This window comes from Etheostoma cragini, chromosome 11 (genome assembly GCF_013103735.1).
Source record: "Etheostoma cragini isolate CJK2018 chromosome 11, CSU_Ecrag_1.0, whole genome shotgun sequence".
Lineage (NCBI taxonomy): Eukaryota > Metazoa > Chordata > Actinopteri > Perciformes > Percidae > Etheostoma > Etheostoma cragini.
The window spans coordinates 21,993,312-22,014,673 of NC_048417.1; the positions used below are offsets into that span (position 1 = coordinate 21,993,312).

General features: G+C 40.5%; 1 protein-coding gene across 1 annotated transcript in view; it reads right to left on the bottom strand.

Moving 5' to 3' along the window:
• Positions 1-2,153: 2,153 nt before the first annotated feature.
• ptpn4a (protein tyrosine phosphatase non-receptor type 4a) overlaps positions 2,154-21,362 on the bottom strand; it is a 75,524-nt gene continuing 56,315 nt past the window's right edge. Inside the window, exons 15-27 of the mRNA XM_034886239.1 lie at positions 20,968-21,132; positions 15,715-15,874; positions 15,081-15,164; positions 14,754-14,810; positions 14,033-14,189; positions 12,453-12,619; positions 11,958-12,048; positions 11,763-11,824; positions 6,592-6,738; positions 4,985-5,113; positions 3,520-3,668; positions 3,254-3,389; positions 2,154-3,157 (exon numbers count right to left, since the gene is read on the bottom strand). Coding sequence (XP_034742130.1) covers positions 2,729-3,157; positions 3,254-3,389; positions 3,520-3,668; positions 4,985-5,113; positions 6,592-6,738; positions 11,763-11,824; positions 11,958-12,048; positions 12,453-12,619; positions 14,033-14,189; positions 14,754-14,810; positions 15,081-15,164; positions 15,715-15,874; positions 20,968-21,132 — 1,933 coding nt within the window. The 3' untranslated portion in view covers positions 2,154-2,728. The remainder of the gene's footprint in view (positions 3,158-3,253; positions 3,390-3,519; positions 3,669-4,984; positions 5,114-6,591; positions 6,739-11,762; positions 11,825-11,957; positions 12,049-12,452; positions 12,620-14,032; positions 14,190-14,753; positions 14,811-15,080; positions 15,165-15,714; positions 15,875-20,967; positions 21,133-21,362) is intronic.

The following is a 21,362-nucleotide window of genomic DNA, read 5'->3' on the forward strand; positions in this document are numbered from 1 at the left end:
CTAGGCTCTTTTTAATCCTAGCTCTCCGTGTGGCAAAAGTATGATTTACCCACTGGAAAGGAAGGTGTAAGAGCATAGTTTGACATGTTTCACAGGCAAAGATACAGCCTGGTTCTTAGGACAGACTACAAAAAAAAAAAAACAGTCCCTCTCTAGTAGGCTCTATCTGAGTTTCTTCAGACTTGAGATCAGGTTAGATTCGGTTTGTGGCTTTATGGCACAAACCTTCATTCCAGTTAACGGACAAGCAGGCTTCGCCAGACAGCTAACAGACTATATGTTAGAGATGGAGGAGGGAGAGAAAGAGAAAGAGATAAGACAGTAAACACACACACACACACACACACACACACACACACACACACACACACACACACACACACACACACACACACACACACACACACACACACACACACACAGACACACACACACACACACACACACACACACACACACACACAGACACAGCAGTATGTTTTTCCAGCAGAATTCAATGACAGCAGATATTTAAGCATCCGATATGACAAATATCTGAATTATGAAGAGGCTACACTTCATTCCATACCGCTACGTAAAGTACTAATGGCAGCTTGACCTGTACTTTGACAACAACAACAAAAAGGACTCAACAGGCAACTCGATGCTGGGTTTTTGTGAATTAAAGTTACAAGTCATCACTTTTAGTCTCCTATCACTCGTTAAACCATGTTGGCATGAACACATGTGCCTTAAGATGAAGTACCATTGGGAAAGATCAATAAAAAAAGAAAAGTATTAGTTGACTGTTCCGTTTGTGCTGCTTCTTTGAACTGTCAAATGTTCTCTGGCAGACGATCAGAAAACCTTTAGGAAAAAAAAACATTCAACAGCAAAGGTTGGTTTAAAGCCCCGCTCCAGTGACCCGTGTACCTCATTGGAAGAAAAAAAATGTATTAAATAAAAATAACTTTGCTTGGAAAAACCTAACTTACTGACTTTAATGCTGAGTCATATGATGGCTCACACAGAGCGATGACCTACCAGTCTCAACTGCAAATGTGTAAGGAGTGATCCAGGTCCACTCCTGTCTACGAGACTCAACCCTCTGTATGTACAAAAAATAAAACTAAAATAAAAGAAATATGTGGGGAGGTCAGTGGAGGGAGCCTTTAAAGTCATATTTTTACCATTCACACGGAGGTTGAGATCAGTTCACTGTCAATTCAACAAGCAATTCTAAAAAGCAAAAGCAAATACTGATTGCATGGAACATTCCAGCAGCTTTCACCCCCTTGAGAACCAATAAATGATACTGGTGTCAGATTGTTTTGGGTGCTACAATGACCACGATCTGCTTCTCAGGTTTTAACATATTGACCTGTGCGACGCATGCAAGACACATTCGGGTTAAAACAAGGTGTCTTGGCGAGCCAATCAGAGTAAAGCCGCAGAGCGTTAAATTCATTGTTGTCAGTGTCTGGCTCAAGGACACATCAGCAGGGACCCGGGGTTCAAGTTAAACGTCATATTAGACTGCATGTGAATTTGATGAAAGAAGTGAACTGACCTCAGCCTAGTTTCTTAGCTTTACTAGCCACGACGGCTAATAGCTTAAGAGTTGCAACTCAGTGAGGCTGTGTTTACTGGGGCCTCTCTTCATGAGAGTCTTTATTTTCTTGCTGAATTAATTTGCTGTTGAGCATTATGCAATGCTGCGTGAATTTCTTCTGAATAATCAATCAAAGCTGAAAGTCAACATTTTCTATCACCGTGTGTTTCAGCGGGAGGTCTGTAGTCGTGGAGTAGCAGTAGACGCTGTGACAGAAGGAAAGAGAGGTGCGCCGTAAACACTGGCCCTGAGGATTGTAAACCAGTTATGTTCTTCACCACGCCAAATGATGGCCGCTTCAGAGCGCACGCGTGTCTGTCTGTAAGCTCAAAAACACAGCACAACGCAGGTTAAAGAATACAACTCGCAACGGCATTGAACAAGAGGTGAGACACAAAGTGCTTTCAGCTGTCCATCTGTCAGTCTGAGCCGTCAGGAACTGGAGACGAGAAAGCCCAGAAAGATAAAAACCAAGTACAATAAATTAAATCAGTTTGTTGTTGTTTTTTGTTTACGAAACGCAAAAGAAATAAAGAAGTAGTTAGAAGAAGAGAAATCACACTACTTGACTACCTAAGGTTTACTCTGGAAAGCATGAAGCTCTGGATTCATACAAACAAACACACTGTTTTTTTGTTCAGTGGACAGGGTTTGACACAAACTAAAAACACAATAAATACTCTTTCTGAGGAAAAAAAAGGATAAGGTGTATCTCCTTATCATCTAAAAGGACACTAAAAAAAGGCAGGTCCGTCTGGCAGACTTGCTCAGAAGGGGACAGGGCGACCCTTTGAGGGAAAAACAACCCTTTCCATCCATTGGGGCGGCCCTTCCCCTTCGTACTTATGGCACTACAGCAATTCCCCATCCACATTTCATTCTCTCGTACTTTTATCTTGTCATTCGTTGTAGACTTTTTTCTTTACCCTGAACATACAATATCCCCTAACGGTACCTATTTAACACAGCTGGGTTTCTTTTTCTAGTCTAGCTTGTCCATGACTTTCACGTTTGTTTGTTTGTTTTTGTGTGTTTTCCCCCATTTTTGTCAGCATAAAGTGCAACAGTGCTTTTGTTCTCTCCTCCAAGCCACCTGGCATCCTCATGGTAACCCCTGATGACTGCCAATGGTCAAAGTCACGGGTTAGCAGGGTCAGGATCAGGATCAGGATCAGGGTCCGGGTTCACGCTGGTCTCGCTCATCACACTGGTAGCGCTAGCAGCACTAGCAGCGCTGGCAGCACTGGCAACGCTTGGGTCCTCCGCTTCCTCATCTTCTTCATCCTCCTCCTCCCCTGTCACTTCCCCCACATCCAGCACCTCCACCTCTTCGTCGTCATCGTCCTCTTCATCCAGACCTCCTTCCAGCAACTCCACCACAGCCGCCTCCCCCTCTTCCGTTGCTGCCGTCTCTGCTCCTTCTCCTGCCCTCTGCTGCTCTCTCCTCTCTTCCTCCCTCTCAACATCCCCCTTTTCTCTCAGCTGGTAGACAACGGTCTTGAACGGTTTGACCAGGCCCTCCTCATAGACTTTCAGGATGGCCTCACATACAAAGCGGTACTGGCTCTGATGGGGAGATAGAGAGAGAGATGTTTTAGAGGAAGGTTTGAAGTGGCTGAGAGCAGCTAGACAGACAAATGGACATGTGTCTACAGTACGTACAGGTGTTTGTATCATCATGGCTCTCTGATCTCTCATGGTCCGGACGATATCTAGAGGATGCACAGGCTGACCACACTCCATTAGACACAATGCCGTCTCCATGGTGATCAGAACCCCTGTCCGACCAATCCCCGCACTGGAACAGTAAGACGGACAACAGAGAATTAGAGCTAAGAAGAGTCAAATATGTCATTCAACCAAAACCACAGTACTGTCATTAAAATGGGTAACCCACTTAAAATGATTCACAGGAAGAGCAACCGTACCTGCAGTGTACCACCATTGGCTGGTCCTGTCCAGCCCGTTTGGTCCGTACCAGAGCCACAAAGTCCAGGAAGTCGGTGGAGTCATCGGGGACGCCGTGGTCTGGCCAAGCCAGGTACTGAATCTGGGTAAGCTCTCTCTGCTGCTCACTCTGAACACACAGAGGGAAGTAGAAGAAAACAGATGAATGTATAATATATTTTCATGTCCTGCCTTTCAGAAAGGCTTCTTTATTAATGGAAACAAACTGAGGACATTCACTCTCACCTCAGTCAACACATAAGCTCTCAGTAATAAATTATTCTCAGATATCATTCATCCTCACAACCAAAAACAGGTTTCTGTATTTCATGTGGGCGACCTCCTAGCATACTTTATTGAGCTCTGTGTCCTAGGGGGAGTCTGCACAGCCCCCTGTTGTGTAATTATGGCCTTTAAACATGTTATGAAACGATAGTGTGAATAACAAAGAGTGCTTTTATTTTTACCACTTCGCTGGTCCACTTGGTGATTCAGCATGTTTTTATCTCATTTTATCAAACACCAGATATATTCTCTGTAGATCTAAAACCAAATCTACATTTTATGTTGCTGCAATCAAACTCTAAATAATTATGTCAAACTTTCGAATCCAGAGAATAGAGACTTGAGTCGGACTCGAGTACCCCACACACACACACACACACACACACACACACACACACACACACACACACACACACACACACACACACACACACACACACACACACGCACACGCACACGCACACGCACACGCACACGCACACGCACCTCAGAGCCTCTGTGTTCCTCTTTTATTGCCTCACTACATCACTATGGTAACACATCTATCTCCATAGCAACAATCACAGGCAGAGGAGAATGCTAATTGCCTCCTACAGCCGTACATTTCAAAAGGTCAAGATACATCGGTAACCCTCATGGAAGGAAATTAGAAAAACACAGACAGACACAGCGGGAAATGGCAAAGGAAACGTGATCTTCCACTAAATGTCGATTTTGTCGTCCACACTAACATGGTAGGTTACATATATTACATGATGGCATGGCACCATTTTGCACCTAAAAACTAAAAACAAGCCTTCCCAAAAGGCTTCAACATCCAAATCTCCATTCCTGTTTTTCAAACTATTATCGTCCCACTCTTTGTTTGGTTTCTCTTCCTCGCTCTCTGTTTTAGCAATGTGACTGACTGGGGTGGTTGGGTTGTCATGGTAACCAGATCCCAGTACGTGGCTCGAATACAGCAGTGGGAGCCAGAAAAAGAACAGCCCATTCTGGTCACTACGGCAACACGCCTCCTTGGGGTCCTCAGTGGCTCATCCTTCGTGAGACACCGTTCTCTTGCTTTGATTGGACCCAGCGTCATTTGGCCCTTGTTTTCCTTCCCTGTTTTATCATTTATAACTCTTTCGAATGTGTGTGTGTGTGTGTGTGTGTGTTTACCGGTATGTGCATTAGAGTCATCTCCCGGACCAGGAAGGCAGAGTTGCCCTCTTCATTGTGGCACATTACTGTAAAGTCTCCGTAGGTGGTGCTGCTGTCTGGATTGGGCCAATACTGGTGACACTTCACCTACAAACAGACAGTATTCTGTTAACAACTGCACATTTCATTTACTTAACAGGTCACTGTTATTTTTATCATAGGGGTCGGAGGTAAGGCTCTGCTAAGTTTGCCATCTTATATATAATAAAATACATATATAATACATTCAGCCCATTTGGAATCATTAAGAACCATCAGTGCTCCTGTCACAGCCCTTTCCTTTTACAAATAAAAACCTTTTTTCGGTATTTCAAGCCGTTTTTCGAGAGGACAGCTGAAGTCATGAAAGCGGAGGGAGGGGCAGGGGGGACATGCAGCGAAGGGCCGCAGGTCGGAGTCAAACCCGGGCCTGACGCGTCAAGGAGTAAACTTCTATATATGAGCACTGAGCTATGCAAGCGCCCCACACTTCTTTCTGATGTCAAGACCAATTAGCAAACTATGCACGCTTTATTTTTGAAAACTCACACCTAGTTCAAGGTTTATTATCACCGAGGGGCAGTTTGGATTACAGCCAGCAGGAACAATATATACACTAAACAAAAAAACAAAACAAAAAACATAAACCCAACCACATTAGGACTACATGAACTGAATTTGAATTTACAGCATATTATGAACAAGTGGAGTGGATAACAGCCGGGATGAATGACCTTTTGAATCTATTCATCCTGCATCGCGGCAGATTATATCGGAGGGGAGCAGCGTAAATTCACCCCACAAGGGATGACTCGGATCAGCTGGTATGGCTCTTGCCTTCTTCAAGAATCTGGCCTTATACAGGTCATGTGTGCCCACAATTTTGCTGCACACCTTCACAATACCTTGCTTGGGATTTTTCTGTTTAATAGAAAGTGACCCGTGCAAACAGATAAAAGAGAAATTAAGAATTGATTCGGTAAAACAATATTTTCATTGTGTATAAAAGAAATAAAAGAGGGGAGAGGACACAGTGAAGATCTGAGAGCATCTGATAGAGCAGCATTCACTCTCAACCTTACTGTTAAAATTTCCAACAGCCAGCAGATCAGTCCAGTATCAATGTTAGAAATGTCCTTCAACCTGTCTGCTGAGACATGCGGCTGAATTCAGTTAAAAGCATATTGTTTGCGTTTGTTTGAGGATTAAGGGATCTTAGTTCTATTCTTTTAATAGAGTGTTGTAAATGCTGAAATATTTTGACAAAAGAATAGAGACATTAAGTATCTCACCTAGACGTGATTTCATGATCCACAGCCATCATATGTTGACTCTCTCAGTATCAGAGATTGGGATTTCTACCATCAGCAAACCTATGCTTTATCAGGCTAGTTTAATTTAAAGCAATGCCGCTCTCTCTCTATGTTTGAGTGCCAGGCTTTATTGTGTAGTTGCGTCCAGCAGAGCCACATGTACAGTAAAGGTTTTTGACTTTATTTTTTCAATTACTGTTTTTTCTTTCTTCAAAAATGCTTTAGTCCATATGTGGCTTCCAGTTGTTGTCTTTGAAGAATACTTCTACATACCCGTCCTCTCTCAACCTGTGTGGTCAGCATGACCACCATAGATGAGCCCTGCTCCCATGTCATTTGCCAGAAGTCTGGGCAAGTGTTTGGCAAGGGTCCCTGGCAAGCTATGTAGCGGTTTATAAGACTCGAGGCTGGAATCTCCATCTAGAGAGAGAGAGAGAGAGAGAGAGAGAGAGAGAGAGAGAGAGAGAGAGAGAGAGAGAGAGAGAGAGAGAGAGAGAGAGAGAGAGACACAGAGACATATTGAGTACAGAGATATTAGGTTGCAAGGATCTCTCTTTACAGCTTCTCTTTTAGAATTATTTTCAACTGAAAGGATGTGCTTTGTGTGTTTTCAGCAGTGCAGAGACCCACATGTTCTCAGGTTTCCCTAAAAAAGGTAAAACCACTTCAACTTTGGCCAAAAAAGAAATCAAGCCCCTTCAGACATGCTCTTCGATACTTGAACTTGCTGGTGAGATCACAGTGGTTGGTCTCCTTAATATAAGCCTCTGAGTCACTTACAAGGTCAGACCTAATAACATTATCATCATGACACAAAGTACACAGCAGTGTTGTAGCCGTGTCATCAACAGTAAGGTTTGATTCGAGTTTTGAGTTCCTAGTGTTCGAGGCACCAAAGGAGAGTCTGAGTCGAGTCACCATTACCTGAGTCCGAGTCGAGTCTCGAGTCCCCAGCGTTTGAGTCCAAGTCAAGTCGTCAAGGTTGAGTCTGTGTTGAATGCTGAGACTGCCTACATTTCTCCACTCTGGGACCTTTAAAGAGCTGATATACTGATAAAAGAGGGTCTAACGTAATAAAGCCCTAAAGAAAATCTATGTTAAAGTAGCAGTAGTATTTATGTTCTTTTTCCATTAAAACTAACTGACTGTCAAACTGGACAATAAAAGAAAGTTTTATGGCATTCATTGTTTGAGAGTTTAACCTGAGCAAGATCGACAACAAAGATAGGAATCATATCACATCCACGCAGGGACAGTAATATACAGCTGTTAAAACATAATAAACAAAACAAAACGGGAAAAGTGAAACATCTTATACAAAGTTTTTATAACTCATTAAGTCCGAAACTTTGTCAGAGTTGAGTCTAAAGTCTTCAGCGCGCAAGTCCAAGTCAAGAGTAGATAGAATAGATTCTTGAGTCTGACTCAAGTCCGTAGAACAGAGACTTGAGTCAGACTCGAGTCCAGGACTCGAGAAATCTATCTCACACACGCTCGAGCACAACACAACGCATAAACATTCATATTCTGGCCATCTCTGAGACCCACTTGGATGACTCATTTGATGATGCTCTAGTGGCAATACAGGTACATAACATCTATAGAAGAGAGAGAGAGAGATAGATAGATAGATAGATAGATAGATAGATAGCCTTTATTGTCATTACACACATGTGCAATACCTGTGCAACGAGATTGAAGCAACCTTTTTCCAGTGTCAACAAGCAGGAATATGTCAAGGAATCAAATATATAAGTAGTGCAAAAGAATAGGGGGGCGGTGCACAGTTCGAGAGACAACTATACACATATATAATAGTAAGAAAGATAAATATGGTTTGTAAACGCATTATGAAAATATTACACAGTTATGAAATTGCACAATTATTGTTGTATCAAAAGTCTTAAATATTGTTGAAGTATTTAATGGAAACTTTTTGGTCCAAAACATGTAGAGTGTGAAATTTCACAAGGAAGTTCACTTGGCCCTTTACTAGGTTCTGTTCTTACTAATGATCTTCCACTTGCTTTACAAAACAAACAAAACATGTGTCCATGTATGCAGATGATACAACGATACACATGTATGCAGCTACCGCAAATAACTGCAACCCTCAACAAAGAATGGTAGCTAGTACTAGAAGCGGTTACTAGTACTAGAATGGGTTACTAGCAATACATTCTTCTTAAACATATCAAAGACTAAAAGCAGTGTTTCCCACTCAGATTAATTTGTGGTGGCGCGCCACACAATCAACACCAACCACCCCACATTGTGTTTCCTTATTTCTATTTTTTTGACGTTATTTAAAACATGCATTTGTTCAGCTGCATTTCCTTTTCCTGCTCCCCTCCGTCTCTATGTCACTCTACACACACACGCACACAAAAAAAGCCCCTCCCCACCGTGCACAGCGTCTGTCTCCATGAAAACCGTGTTGCCAACTTAGTGACTTTGTCGCTGGATTTAGCAACATTCCAGGTCCACTTATAGGCAGAGTTATAAAATCGCAATCTCGATTCAACCTGTTCACAATTTAATACATTTTTTTTTATTTTATTTTATTTTATTTTTTATTTTTTTATTTTTAAATGGGACTTTGATTCTCATTTAATTTTACGAGCCGAATGCATCAAACATGCTACTTCTTTCTTCTGTGAGTTTTAAAAATAGACTTTATAAAATAGGTTTTAAAGCGCTGTAATGCTCTCCTCTTCGTTGAAGCTTCTGTGTTTACAGGCTTGTGGTGATGCTAAAAATCTTTTTTGTTTAGTTAAAATTATCAAGTAAATGTCCTTAGTTTTCCTCTTTGTCAATGTCTTTCATAGAGCAAGTAAGGTTATATCTTTCCGAGCGTGACATTTCCCGTAGATGAGCAAAGTTTCCGACTGGGAACCCAGAAATTCCGACATTCTATGTAAAATTGAACACAACAAACAACATAGTCCGTGCCCCTTGCCTGGCATCATGGCGGTACCGAAAGTTGGAAGAAAGCGGCAGAGTCCTATTTGATTATGACTGTCAGATAAAAGCAATCTTGAGACTTGATTGACTTTAAAAAGTTCAACATTTTACTCAAACCAAAGTTCAAAACCCGTGTTGATGGTCTTCTTTAGTCTGTTGATATTTTTTTTTTTTTTCCTGGAACACGTCAAACACATTCTACACTCACTATGGCGCCTTGTGTTGACTGTTTACACATGTGTGCTCATCCTCATACAGTATGTACATTGTTTGTACTGGTGTTATTGTTGAAGACATATTTCTAAAATTGTATGATGTTTTTGTGAGTTATTATTACACATTACATTTTCTGACCTTTCCAAATACCCGACAAATAATCTATATTACAAAAGAGACTAAAACTAATAAAAAACTAAAGCAAAACTAAGCATTTTCAAAAACTAAAAACTAAACTAAAATAGCAAACCCCCTTTAAAAACTAATTCAAACTAAATTGTATTTGTAAACAAAAAGTCAAAACAAAATAAAAACCCAAACTAATGAAAAATGCAAAACTATAATAACCTTGGTTGGGTAATGCCACTTTGTTTTGTTAGGATAAAAAAAAAAAAATCAGAGGCGGAGAATCGTGAAAATAATCGTGATTCGTATTTTTCCTCAATCGTGCGGCCCTACCCCCTTAGCAACTATTACCACAAAAGCGACTAGCGAGAAATCTGGAGACTTTCGGTAAAAAGAGCAGCGGCTTTCTATAAAAAAGTTGCCAGTATTGTCCAGGGAGCACAGGATGTATTTCTCTCCTGTGGCCGCCAAAACAGTCACCTCTCTCTCAATCTGTTTTGTGAGTAGCAGAGGAGCAGCCCCTCCCCTCCCCGTGTGCGTAGGCAGGTAGAAAGGGGAGAAAGGGGAGAAGGGACAGGGTGCGGGGACCGGTGTAGGTAGGAGAGACAGCGGGACGCGACGGGAGGAAGACGCATCCGAGCTGGCCTGACTAGCCTTCTTTGAGAATTCTTTAATGTTATTATCTTTGTACCTCCCTTTGTAGAATTTCTTTTTTTACTTCAAAGATAGCTATCTAAGTAATAATTATAAGGTAAAATAAATTCCTGTATTGATTTTCTGATTATTTGGCTAAAGATTTCTATTTCTCTCCATCTACCTAATCACACAATCACTAAGCTTTATGCAAATGATGCGTAATGACGGTGACAGCGACCCTGTCTATAATATATAAAAAGATGCTTTGCTTTTCTAACACCACACTTGACCAAACAATCACATCTAGACTATTTCCCAATAATATGGTCAGGAGCTGCAAAGAAGGATGTAGGAAAACTGCAGCTGGCTCAGAACAGAGCTGCTTGTCTTGCCCTTCAATGTCCACTTAGGTCTGATGTAAATAACATGCATGTCAAGCCCTCCTGGCTGAAAGTGGAGACTATCCACATCACCCCTAGCTTTTGTTAGAAACATTAATGAATTGAAAATTCCTAACTGTTTGTATAGTCAACCCACATTTAGCTCTAACACACACAAATACCCCACCAGACATGCCACCAGGGTTCTTTTCACAGCTCCTAGATCCCAAACACAATCAATGCAGCGTTCAGGATTTTATCGAGGGATGGTTGCATGGAACTTACTTTCAGCTGAGATTGCTAAAGTGCACAATAAAGTGAGCTTTAAAAAACAAGTGAAGCAACATCTTAGGGTCCCTACACCTGTAACCATATTTTGAAATTACATTTGTTACTTTTTATGTGAAACATGTATATGTATACTTTACGTTTAACTTTTATATATTCAGTGCATATTTATTTAGGTTAATATTTATAGTTTATGAAGAGGAACATGTATAGTTATGTTTGCGAGAAAGAATAATGCTAGTTATATTGTTTTATATCACGTGGCTGTTTTGTCTGAAAAAGTTGTATCTGATGTTCTGCAACAGCTAACGGGGATCCTAATAAAATCCAATCAGGTCATTAATTAAACCATAGAAATAAAAAAAAAACTTTAACTGTAAAAAATGTTTTAAACCATCATGCTGCCTGTTAGAAAACTGAGCATTATTTTATTTCGTCATGTCATTATTTTCCAACTCACTGGTGTTTTGAGTGTGCTAGTCCATCTGTCAAGGTCCTACCATGTATAATACAGCTATTACAGGGTGTTTACGTAACAAAGATCCACGTCTGACTTCCAAAAAGGCATTACTTAATCAGATGTCTGAAAGAGGCTTAAATTAATAGCATGCATAAGCTGCTGATAGGTTCACTGGCTGACTCAAAAACATGCAAAACATTAACTCACAATATAATTCGCTTGTAAAGCTCATGTGGTCAATTCATTCACCAGTACAGGCGACCAGTGTTTCAACATGTGTTTGGATGGTTAGCAGAACAGACCACCCACCATGCCTCAAACAAGTAAAACTCAGAGATACTGACAGAGAGAAAGATTAAGAGGAACAAACTCACATTGATGTAATTTGCATTGATGTAGTCATCTGTGCTTTTCAGAATGACCCGCGTGGCATCATCTGCAGAGGGAGAGAAAAATAGAGTAAGGTTCCAGATAGTTAAAGACAAACAAACAATGACAAATGAAGAAAGAAAAGATTTCAAGAACAAGGAAAAAAAAAAAAAACGCATGGAGGAGAGAGTATGACGTACATGGAGAGATGTCTCTGTAGCGATTTTTGGAAACGTTCTGAGGTAATTTGGCACACAGCATGGTCATCCCCGGCCTCTTTCTGTACAGTTGCTGTAAGAACAGGAACATACATTTATATTAAAGTTGGAATAACAGGAAGAAGATCAGTAAGAGCTGTTTAAGTACAGTATATGTGCTAAACTTCTACTAGAGTTTACAATGTGTGAACACACTTTACCCACATTTAACATTGAAAGTATTGTTCTATCGAGCAATGACATTGGGTTCACTTATGCGTCTGTGTGTGTTTGTATATCTAGCATTTCTCTTCAGTAAAAGCACAATCAAAAGCTTAAAAAGGAAGCAGTTAAGTGAATACGATAAAGGAGTGGAAGCTATGGGAATAAGGAGGAGGAAATAAATGTGTGACAAATGCTCAAATGCTCTTGGAGAGCGCATAGGCACAGTCTCTATTCATGTGTGCAACGCGTTGATCTCCATGTTGTCCTCCTTACATCAAACTGTGCCAATATGGCTCCACTAATCAGGCCTTCCTTCAGTGTGACCATGGAGTCCCTCAAAGCATGCTGGTCTAGCTGGGTGGGGTCCTGAGGGGACTTCTCAGGAATATACTGAAAATCTGGCTCTGAGTCCACCTTCTCCTCCACCACATCATAGATGGCTGGATGGGATAGAGAAGAAATATTTCAAATTTATATTAATACAGCTGTTGATTTAGGCTGATGTCGGGGAAGGAGATTTATATTAAATACATACTGAAGAAAAAAAACATCCAAGATTAAAAAACAAAAAAAAAAAAAAAAAACACAAGTAACAACCAAAGCACTGAATATAAAGTTTGTCTATATGCAAAAATTTAAGGAAGAAAAAAACAGCAAAACCAAATAATATGAATAATAATATTACATTGAAGCAACCTTATATCTACACTGATGTTAAGAAACGATAGAATCCATAAATCCCTTTTTGACCCAGTTAAAATACCAAGAATTTCCATGTTTAATCATCTTTAGAAAGCTCCCTTCAACCTTCAATTATATTGATTAAAGGATATGATTTGCCATCTTTTTTCACAGCGAATTCTTTTAGCTGAGATGTGGAGAAAAGAGAAAAATGTACAGCTTCACACATCTCCTTTAGAATTTAAAGGGTGAGATTAAGCAGTCCACAAAAGACCACAAGAAGGATCAAGCCTGGTGACCAGATGTGTAGCTGTTAATCTTCAAATGTGGGCTGCACCAGATGTCGGTGTGTTACACTTTGCGTAGTTATAAATCACTTAGATGCTTACAAAATGGACAGTCATGCATCACTGTATTAAAATGGGTTGCACCATACAAAGTAGTTTCTTACATAGAGAGAATACTTGTTATTAAACTGTGTCGTAGCTGGTTTAACCAACTGAAAAAAAATAGCTTGCTAATAGATGACCTGATATATGAAATGACTAAGTTTCACACTTTGGTTGCAAGATGACAATTGAACTGAACTATCCCCATGCCACCAGAGCAAACTATCTATTGAGGAAGCCTGTGAAATATGGTTCATAAGGTTGTTATTTATGGCAGTTATGTAACAGCTTGTGATGATACAGTTCTTTCCAGTTTACACAGTTGATTGATTCTGATTGGACAGCATTAGCAATGTCAAATTTGTAAATCACTAGTTTGAAATTAGCTTGTTTTAACAAGTTAGGAAATTAGGGAACGACCCCATAAACTAATTTAGCAAAGGGTTTAAGAACAGCTGTTTGACTAGTAAATGGTTGATTCTAGAATGGATGGTCCCGAGGGACGGGCAAAGGCATGGCCAACCTCTGTTCGGTTCATTGGTTGGTCAGGTTTAGGCATGAGGAGTGAGATTGTTGAAGGTTAGGGTAAGATTATCAGGGTAAGCCAATCAGAGGCAGAGTAGTCATGCCTTCACCGGGTGGTCCGGTGCTTCCGGACCACCCATTCTAGAATCAACACTAGTAACTGGTGTGACGCTTTGGCAAAGTTCTGCAATTCCTCACTCACTCAACACTAAACAGGTAAAAATGACACTGGAGATCCAACCAATGAGAACAGCTCACCATTCGGTCTGACCAATAGAATGAGCTCTCCAGAATGGCTCTCACAGCTGGCTTTGATGAACATGACCACCTGGTCATGGGTGTGGTCAGAGATGTCCCGTCCATTAATTAAGACCACCTGGTCGCCCTCGTTAAGGCGAGGCACACACAGATCAGCCTGCAGGGGAGGGAAACAGAGGACAAAGGATGAGAAGAAAGAAAGACAAAGAAAAGAAAAATGAAGACGTAATAGCAATGGTATATATATATATATATATATATATATATATATATATATATATATATATATATATATATATATATATATATATATATATATCTCTTTGCAGTCCGATGTCGAAGTGTCCTTGGGCAAGACACTGAAACCCGAAGTGTAAATGTATGTGCTTATCGGACGATGAGCAGGTGGCACCTTGTGCGGCAGCCTTGGCCCCAGTGTATGAATGTGTGTGAATGGTGAATGGTTCCTGCACCATGTAAAAGCATTTTGAGTAGTTGTTAAGACTAGAAAGGCGCTATATAAATACAGTCCATTTAATTTGGTAAAAATAGCTTCAGATTTGAGAATGCTAAAATAGCAGCTAATTGTGAAGCTACCTTTTTTATATTACATGCTTAAGCTCAGCACAAGTAAAAGAAAATACAGTAGTAGTAGTAGTAGTAGTAGTAGTAGTAGTAGTAGTAGTCATCTACTGACTATGATAGGTGGCTGTTGACTTACTGATGTTCCCGGAGCTACTCGAGACACAATGATAGGCATCTTCTGATCAGCTCCACCCTGGAGACACACAGAAAACACACGTAGGTAAGATAAATAACAGCACAAAGCCTTGCACACATTTCCTTTCTTTGTAGGAAAGAGTTTAGCTAGGCAGAAAGGAATTGGTCTTAATGCAGACAGACAATTTGTGCCAAGTGTTTTGAATACTTGGCATGAACAAGAAGGGAAACACAAATAGAGATGAAGAGATGAGCCAAGGAACAAAAAAAATAGAGGGACCATGAACAGACTTTTTCATTTTGTTTCCCAACTAGCATCAGCTCTCACCTTGACATTGAAGCCAAAACGTCCGTGTTCGTCAGGTCTCATCTTGATCAGGACCAGATTATCATGAGGAACAACTCCATTTAACTGCAAGAGCAATGTTGGACACAGATGCATCACATTTACATACTGCTTTCCTCCATACCCTCCTCCTTTGGGGCACGTGACTACTGGCTTCGGCTACACTAGGCACTATTACTTGGTTGATAAACAATTTATTGTTACCCCATTCTACTACTGCATTTAGACTGGAATGCCAACTCCACATCCTCACATCCTCAATGTAAGATCAAATTTAAAGTGTGACCATTTTATTTTGGGTCACTAGGGGGCAGAAAAAAAACATCAAAGGACCTTTTATATTGTGATAAGCAGTCAATGAAGTCACCTAAGTTTGTCATTTTTTTGAATTGCAAATGGTGTATGTCAAAAAAATATGATGCACATAAAAGTAAAACAAGTCAACGAGGACATTCACTTATATTTGCGCACCATGCTTTGTCAAAGATGTTATGAATATGTAATGTATAATGTAATTAATGTTTTGTTTAAATGATTTATGTAACTGGGCATCATACTGACTTATTTTTACATACACAGTATGTAACGAGTGTTAGTCTTGTGTTGCCATACTGACCGTGGTCTTATCAGCATTGACCGGAACGTCGTACATCTCGTTAAGGTGGTTATCCAGGAGGCTCTGCTGGGAGTGGGCCTGGATGATCTGGCTCAAGGTCTTCCTGCTCAGCTGCTTGGGGGGCAGAGCTGGAGGTTGGCCATCTAGCCCCTCTGGGGACCTGATAGAGGCAAAGAGACAGGAGAGGGGGGTGGGGTCAGGGTCCGAGAGAAGGAGCAAGAAATAAATTAAAGCGTTATTCAGATGAACATTAAAATTAACCTTTCTTATTTTTTTAAAGTATTTTGCCCAACTAATCTGGTTTTGCATAATTCTCCTTTGCATCACTATTCTAAATGACCACCATCCAATACAGAACAAAACCTTACTTTGTTGTAATATGAGCATTGAATCTCACAATTTGGCATTTAGAAGAATAACTGCTGATGATACAAGGCAGCTTGGCCTTTTAAAGATGGTGGGAAACCTGAGGCACAAGCATACAGAAAAAAAATCTAGCTGTAGATTATTGCTGTTTGTTAAAGAGGTGGATGTTTCATTAGAAAAAGAGACACAAATGGAGAAAAGCAGATAGGGGAGTGAGCGAGAAAGAGATTGCATGAGACATAGAGGCTTAATAGCACCGTATTAGTCATCACAATGCATTAACCTCAATAAAAGGGCTGCACGAGGGAGGAAGGAACCCCCCCCCCCCAGACAGACAATAACAGGCAGTCAGGGTGTACGATGAAACAGGGTCAGTCAGGTAAAGCTTTCAGCAGCATCATGGCCCACTCTGTGGGGGGTAAAAGAGTTATTCACTCTGTGTGTGTGTGTGTGTGTGTGTGTGTGTGTAAACTAGTCAAAGAGCATTGCCTTTGTTTTTGCTGCTGCTGGTGTCACTTTGTGTCTTACACACGCACACGCACCCTATTATGGGTAACAACCAGGTCAGGCTCTCAGAAGAAGGACAGTGCACGGCAGGACTGAACATCCTCCTACATTAGTGTATCCTCAACACAACACAGATGGTTGAATTGATATGAAATTGTCTCCATACCACAATGTAGCCAAAGCCCTGGGATAAGAATATTTAACCCATGACTAAGCCCTGTTTATGAGTTTTCTGTCTGTCAAATGCTTTGATAGTTACCTATTCCTAAATGGTCTTATTTTGTTAAAAGAATATTTTGAAAGACCTGAGGATAGAACTAAATGAGTATGCAGCAACAGAAGAAACGCATGCGGGTACATGAGAAGACTAAAGCTGCGGTCACACAGTCAGTTTTGCTCAGGAAGGTTCCTAATGAAGTGAAATGACCTGGAAGTAGTTAGCTGGCTGCCACGATAAGAGCCGTTCGAATTATCTAAGTGATAAGGAAAGGTGCTTCAGTGCTTCCATTGTTACCGCCTTCAGCATACAGTAGTACACACTGGACTATCCTTTAGAAAACAAAAGGAGATAATTGCCGTTCCACAAGTCTTTTTGGCAGCATCATTTAAAGCGACGCATCACCATTTTGCCGTTCATACCATGACAACACAAAAACAAAATAAAATGGCAGAACCAAACATTTTTTTGGCACCTATAGCACATTGAACATCACCACAAGCCTGTAAACATAGAGGCTTCGATGAAGGGAAGGGAGAGCATTGCAGCGAGTATGAGAATAAATTTCATTATAAAAAATATTATTAAATACAAATTTAACAACATTTTTAAAAAACAAATCAGAGTTATTTAAAAGTTAAACTGTGAACAGGGTGAATAGAGATGGCGATTTTGTAACACTTAATCGTGCAGGTCTACCAAACATTGGTTTATCTTTAGCCCAGAGCAGCATCTGAAACAAGCTTGCTTTTGTTTACAGTTTAGACAATATTATCTTCTTTAATAACGTATTTCTTTCACCCACCCGCAACCATGTAACCCTTATAACATTCACTATATACAGTAGATCCATAGGCCTAACACATTCTGCTTATCTAGAATACATTTAACAATATTTTCCCTACAATAATCAGGATTCATGTGGATGAATATGAGTGGGCAGTAGGGTGAGCATGAGAAACCATTATTGATAATAAACGTTATTTGCAGAACACCTATATAAGAAACAGCCTACAGCTCAGCGCTTTAATGAAATGGCGTGCAGTGAGTGCTCCACATGAACAGAAATAATCAATGCAAAATATTGGTGGTGCAGTATTACTTGTCCACGTGTGTAGATCCTGTGTGAGACTGAGAACCCACGGGTGGAAGTATTCAGATGGGCTTTCTGTAGGCCACCCTCAGAACTGTGTGGTTTCACTGGCAGAACAATGTCAACATTGTATCCTCCGTCGCAAGATAACGCAGCCAAGTGTAAGGGCAGTCGGATTCTCCTCGCACGACGTTTGTCTTTTCCTAATTCCTTTTGATTTCGCCTTCAAATCTTTCCTTGACCTCATGACGTTTACCATCAGGGTTAATTCAATTCAATTTCATTTACAGTATCAAATCATTTCAAGAGTTGTCTCGAGACACTACAGATAAGATGGTCTATAACACACTATATTTTATAAAGTCCCAACAATTCTAGTAATTCCCCCAAGAGCAAGCATTTAGTGCAACATCGGTGCGGAAAAACTCCCTCTTAGGAAGAAACCTCAGCCAGACCCAGGCCGGCGGTGTCTGGCGGTGCGGGTTGGGGGTGTGATGAACAGCGGCAATAATAAGCAAAAGCGGTTAGAAAAGGACGCAGGAGGTAACTTTTTTTGACATTCAGACCGCAACCCAAGTCTTAAATAAGCTGCTAATAAGCACCCTGTTGTATTTAAAACAACCAAAAGATACATTTAAAAAACACTAAGCGCACATCCAAGTGTGTGTTTTTTTAACAAAATGATTTTCCGAGGCCAGCCATTGCTTTGCAACTGTAAAGAAACAGATCTGATTATAGCATACGTATCTAATGAAGCATTCAATGTTGTGTTACTGTATATTATATATTTGTACCTTTTTGTTCCCTGACACTGTCAAGGAAATATAGACATATTGCATTTAAAAAATAAATAAAAATAATGGTGATGTGCCGTGGTAAGCTAAACCCATCATTTTCGCTAAAAACAGAACATTATAGACAGTGTCTGAGGGTTATGGCTATGTTGTATTTCTTATGCATATAACTGTGGCCTGTGGGAGAGAAAGCAGATTCTAATTTAGTTTTTATTGGAGGAAAGTCTTGGGAGGAACATTGGGAAAATGTGGATGATAGGCCTGAGCAAAATGACAGACGTGAAAATATTGGAATAGGATTCCGTCATGTCAGCTTGGATTGCATTTTTCAGGCTTTTATTTTCACAGGACAAATGAAGACATGAAAGGAGAGAGAGGGGGGGGGAATGACATGCAGCAAAGGGCCTCAGGTTGGAGTCGAACCTGTGGCCGCTGCGTCAAGGAGTAAACCTTATATGGATCTTTAAGATTAGGGATGCCTGATTCACACCAAAGAAAAGGCAGCATTAAATGTATTTGGGGCAAAGATGTGGTTATTACATATTAAATTTAGAACGCATAGCTCCCTCAAAAGTGTAATCTGGACTGGAACCAAATCTTTTAAGAAGATATCACAATGGGGTCGGCGGAGGACAATGGATAAACTAATCTTCCCAATAGAGTGGGAAAATGATTCAGGCAAGAAAATTGAGAACTTGGGATGCTGAAACTTCTCACCAGGTCCCCTCTCCCTGCCAGCGTGTGTCCAAATGAACTTTATTTACGGGAAGTTATCACGTCAAAGCCTCATGTAAACAGCTCAGTTTAATCTCATCCTGACAGTATGGTAAATAGTTTTGGTTCTACAGGTTGACGGTGGTTGTGTACAATAACAGCATGCATACACGAGAAGAATGATAGTCACATACTGTAGCTCAGAAAAACGTGATTCTTTGGTATGCTAATTATGTAAAAAGTGATATTTCAGAGGTATTGAGAATGACTGATGTGATCACATCATCAAATCACATACATCCAATAAGACACTATGCATGGTTATTGTGAGTGTTGTCTGAGGAAGAGAGAGCAAGTGATTATGTCATCCTTTAGCTCTGTAACAGAGGGATGAGCCAACAACTTGGTGTGTGTGTGTGTAGCTTTGTAGGCAGCGGAACTACCACTGTAATGTTACTTAACCACTCTGATTTCCAACTGAGAAAGGGTCTCTCTCTCTCTCTCCCCCACTCTCTCTCCAAATTGATGAGGAACAATTTTTTGGCTTCTTCTGTGTATGCAAGTATTCAGTGAAATGACAATAAAGTGAATCCTGAACACGGCAATAGTGCTTCCCGGACAAAGGCTCACACAGTGTCAACAAAGCACTGCTGACTGAGCAAGCAACTGAGCAAGAGAGAAACTGACTGGGGTCAAGGTTGCAGTTTAAACAAGTCTTTGCTAAGTGGTTCCGCTTTACATTCCACCAGGTTTGTGATCAGCATTTAGCCAACAAAGACCAAACTCTGCAAGGCCATGCTACAACATTTTCAGCACTTGCAACAAAGAGGATTAGAAGGTGAGGTGTGTGAGTACTGAAGTTTTTACTGAAAGACAGACTCCAAATACGAGTGTTTTTCCGTTTTCAGAATCAGTAACGTTGCTCAACTGTAGGAACATTTCATGATTTGTTTTCTAACATGCGGCTGTTCTTTAAAAGTACCAAATAAGAATTTCTGATTTTAGCAGAGTATAAGTCACAATTTCACTTTTACCCATAAGCTTTCAGGCTTTGAAACAGAAATGGGGAATTTTATTAGTTTAAGGAATCTGCCGGATATTTTATAGTGTGTGAGCACAATAAAGACATTCCGAAAACACAAACACACTAATTCCTAGTTCAGCCCTTATATAACCTCTCCGCCCTGCTACCCGCTATAAACACATTTAACAGGCTGATTTTCAAAGGGTTTATCTTTCAATGGGGCCAGCTAAGTGACACTGAGAGAGGGTGTGAACTGTTGTGAGAAGCCACAGGCTCAGACAGACATTTAAAAACCAGTCAACTCAGCAGTCGTCAGACAGAGTGGCACTAACACCGATGAGTAAAATTAAACTTCTAATTAAAGGGCGGCTGTTTTGTGGGGGATGCTTTATTTATGAGGCGGTTAATTAACAGTGAAATCTATTTCCCTGCCACCACCAAAACCAGAATACAGAAGAAGACAGGAAAAAACAAGATGGCATGAAAAAAAAAAAAAAAGAGAATGATAGCAACAACTTTCCCCTTGACATAGACTTACGGTGTGGAATCCAAGCTGATGCTGTTGGCCTGCGTAGACGACGCTGACTTGTGATTGGAGGAAGAGAAAACAGGCAGGCTGGGTGAAGCGTGGATCACATGATCGACCAGGTGGCCAACGGATGACGGGCGTAGTCGTGTGCCCTCTTGTACAAACATTGAGTTCCTGATGAACACACAAACACAAATAATGGTAAAGGGCTTAGAATACATCCTCAAAACCATTTTTAAAATAGCCAAAATGGGTTGACTTTCTGTAAACAGAGTACCCAAAAACTGGCATCAATTGCATGCTCAAAACCATACTTAAATCAGACAGTTTCTGATTCCAATCACAATTTTAGATTATTGTGAGGCTAAATATTGTCTTGGTAATGATACAGAAAGTCTTTTATA